Source organism: Otolemur garnettii, unplaced genomic scaffold (assembly GCF_000181295.1).
Source record: "Otolemur garnettii isolate 467f Iridium unplaced genomic scaffold, OtoGar3 scaffold00505, whole genome shotgun sequence".
In the NCBI taxonomy this organism is placed as follows: Eukaryota; Metazoa; Chordata; class Mammalia; order Primates; family Galagidae; genus Otolemur; species Otolemur garnettii.
In genome coordinates, this window is record NW_003852900.1 from 30,477 (window position 1) to 31,668 (window position 1,192).

Consider the following 1,192-nt stretch of genomic DNA (forward strand, 5'->3'; position numbering starts at 1 on the left):
TCATACTCTCCTGCAGACTAGTGTGTCTCTGAAACGAATCCAGAATTTCCTGAACCAAGATGAACTTGACCTCCAGTGTGTGGAAAGAAAAACCATCTCCCCAGGTGCAAGGACCCTTCTCCTGGGCTGCTCACCCCAGTCCTGGCTCCAAAAAAATCCTCTGTTCCAAATTCTCATTGACCTGTCACAACCCTCCTTCCTCTTCTTCACATCTAGCTTAATTCTGTGACCCTCCTCTCCTTCTCTGAGTTCTCTGCTCTCCCCTGACCAGGGCTCTTCTTCTCTCTCCCTTCCTCTCCCTCTCTCTGCCTCCCTCTTATGCTCCCTCCCTCTGTCCTCCCTCCAATGGTCCCCTCCCCTGGCCTGGGCTTTCCTCCCCTATTCTCTTCTCTCCATCCCTCCCTGACCCTGTTCACCTTGGTCCTCCCAGGCTATGCCATCACCATAGACAGTGGTACATTTACCTGGGCCCGGGACCTGCCCCCAACCCTACTCAGGTACCAGCTTCTGTTATCCTTTCTCTGCGTCCCATGTGGGTAGAAGATCAGATCAATAGTAGCACCCAGCCCCCACCCCCAGGGTCTTTTTTATTTTTATTTTTTTTGAGACAGAGTCTTACTTGGTCACCCTCAGTAGAGTACCGTAGTGTCACTCTTGGACTTAAGTGATTCTCTTGCCTCAGCCTCCTAAGTAGCTGAGACTACAGGTGCCTGTCACAATGCCCAGCTATTTTTTTGTTGCAGTTGTCATCATTATTTAGCAGGCCAGGGCTGGGTTCAAACTCGCCAGCCCCAGTGTATGTGGCTGGCACCCGAACCACTGAACTACAGACGCCAAGCCACCCCCAGGGTCTTTGACCAGAATCAGGAAGAGCCTCAGCTTGCCAGGGCGGTATCTGGAAGGGAAGGGGACTTGGGTCTCCAAGTGGAGGGCTGGGAACAAAAACACTGATCCCCACCTCTGACTGGACTCTTGGGGTTCCTTGCCCCCAGACTAGACTTCCAAGTCCCAAAAGGGGCACTGATGGCCGTGGTGGGGCCTGTGGGCTGTGGGAAGTCCTCCCTGGTGTCTGCCCTGCTGGGAGAGATGGAGAAGCTGGAAGGCAAGGTGCACGTGAAGGTGAGAGTGGTCGGGGCTTCTGGGCAGGGCATGGGGCTCAGCCATGCCTCGGGCATGCCCCAAGGTAAACTCC

At 54.4% G+C, this 1,192-nt stretch overlaps 1 protein-coding gene across 1 annotated transcript in view; it reads left to right on the plus strand.

Annotated features, from left to right (window-relative positions):
• Positions 1–1,192, plus strand: part of LOC100947129 (canalicular multispecific organic anion transporter 2-like) — a gene marked incomplete at its 3' end in the record, with an annotated part of 32,911 nt that overhangs the window by 27,591 nt on the left and 4,128 nt on the right. The window contains exons 9-11 of the mRNA XM_023509154.1: positions 1–104; positions 431–497; positions 993–1,183. The exon at positions 1–104 is cut by the window's left edge and continues 12 nt beyond it. Of these exons, the coding sequence (XP_023364922.1) occupies positions 1–104; positions 431–497; positions 993–1,183 (362 nt within the window). The remainder of the gene's footprint in view (positions 105–430; positions 498–992; positions 1,184–1,192) is intronic.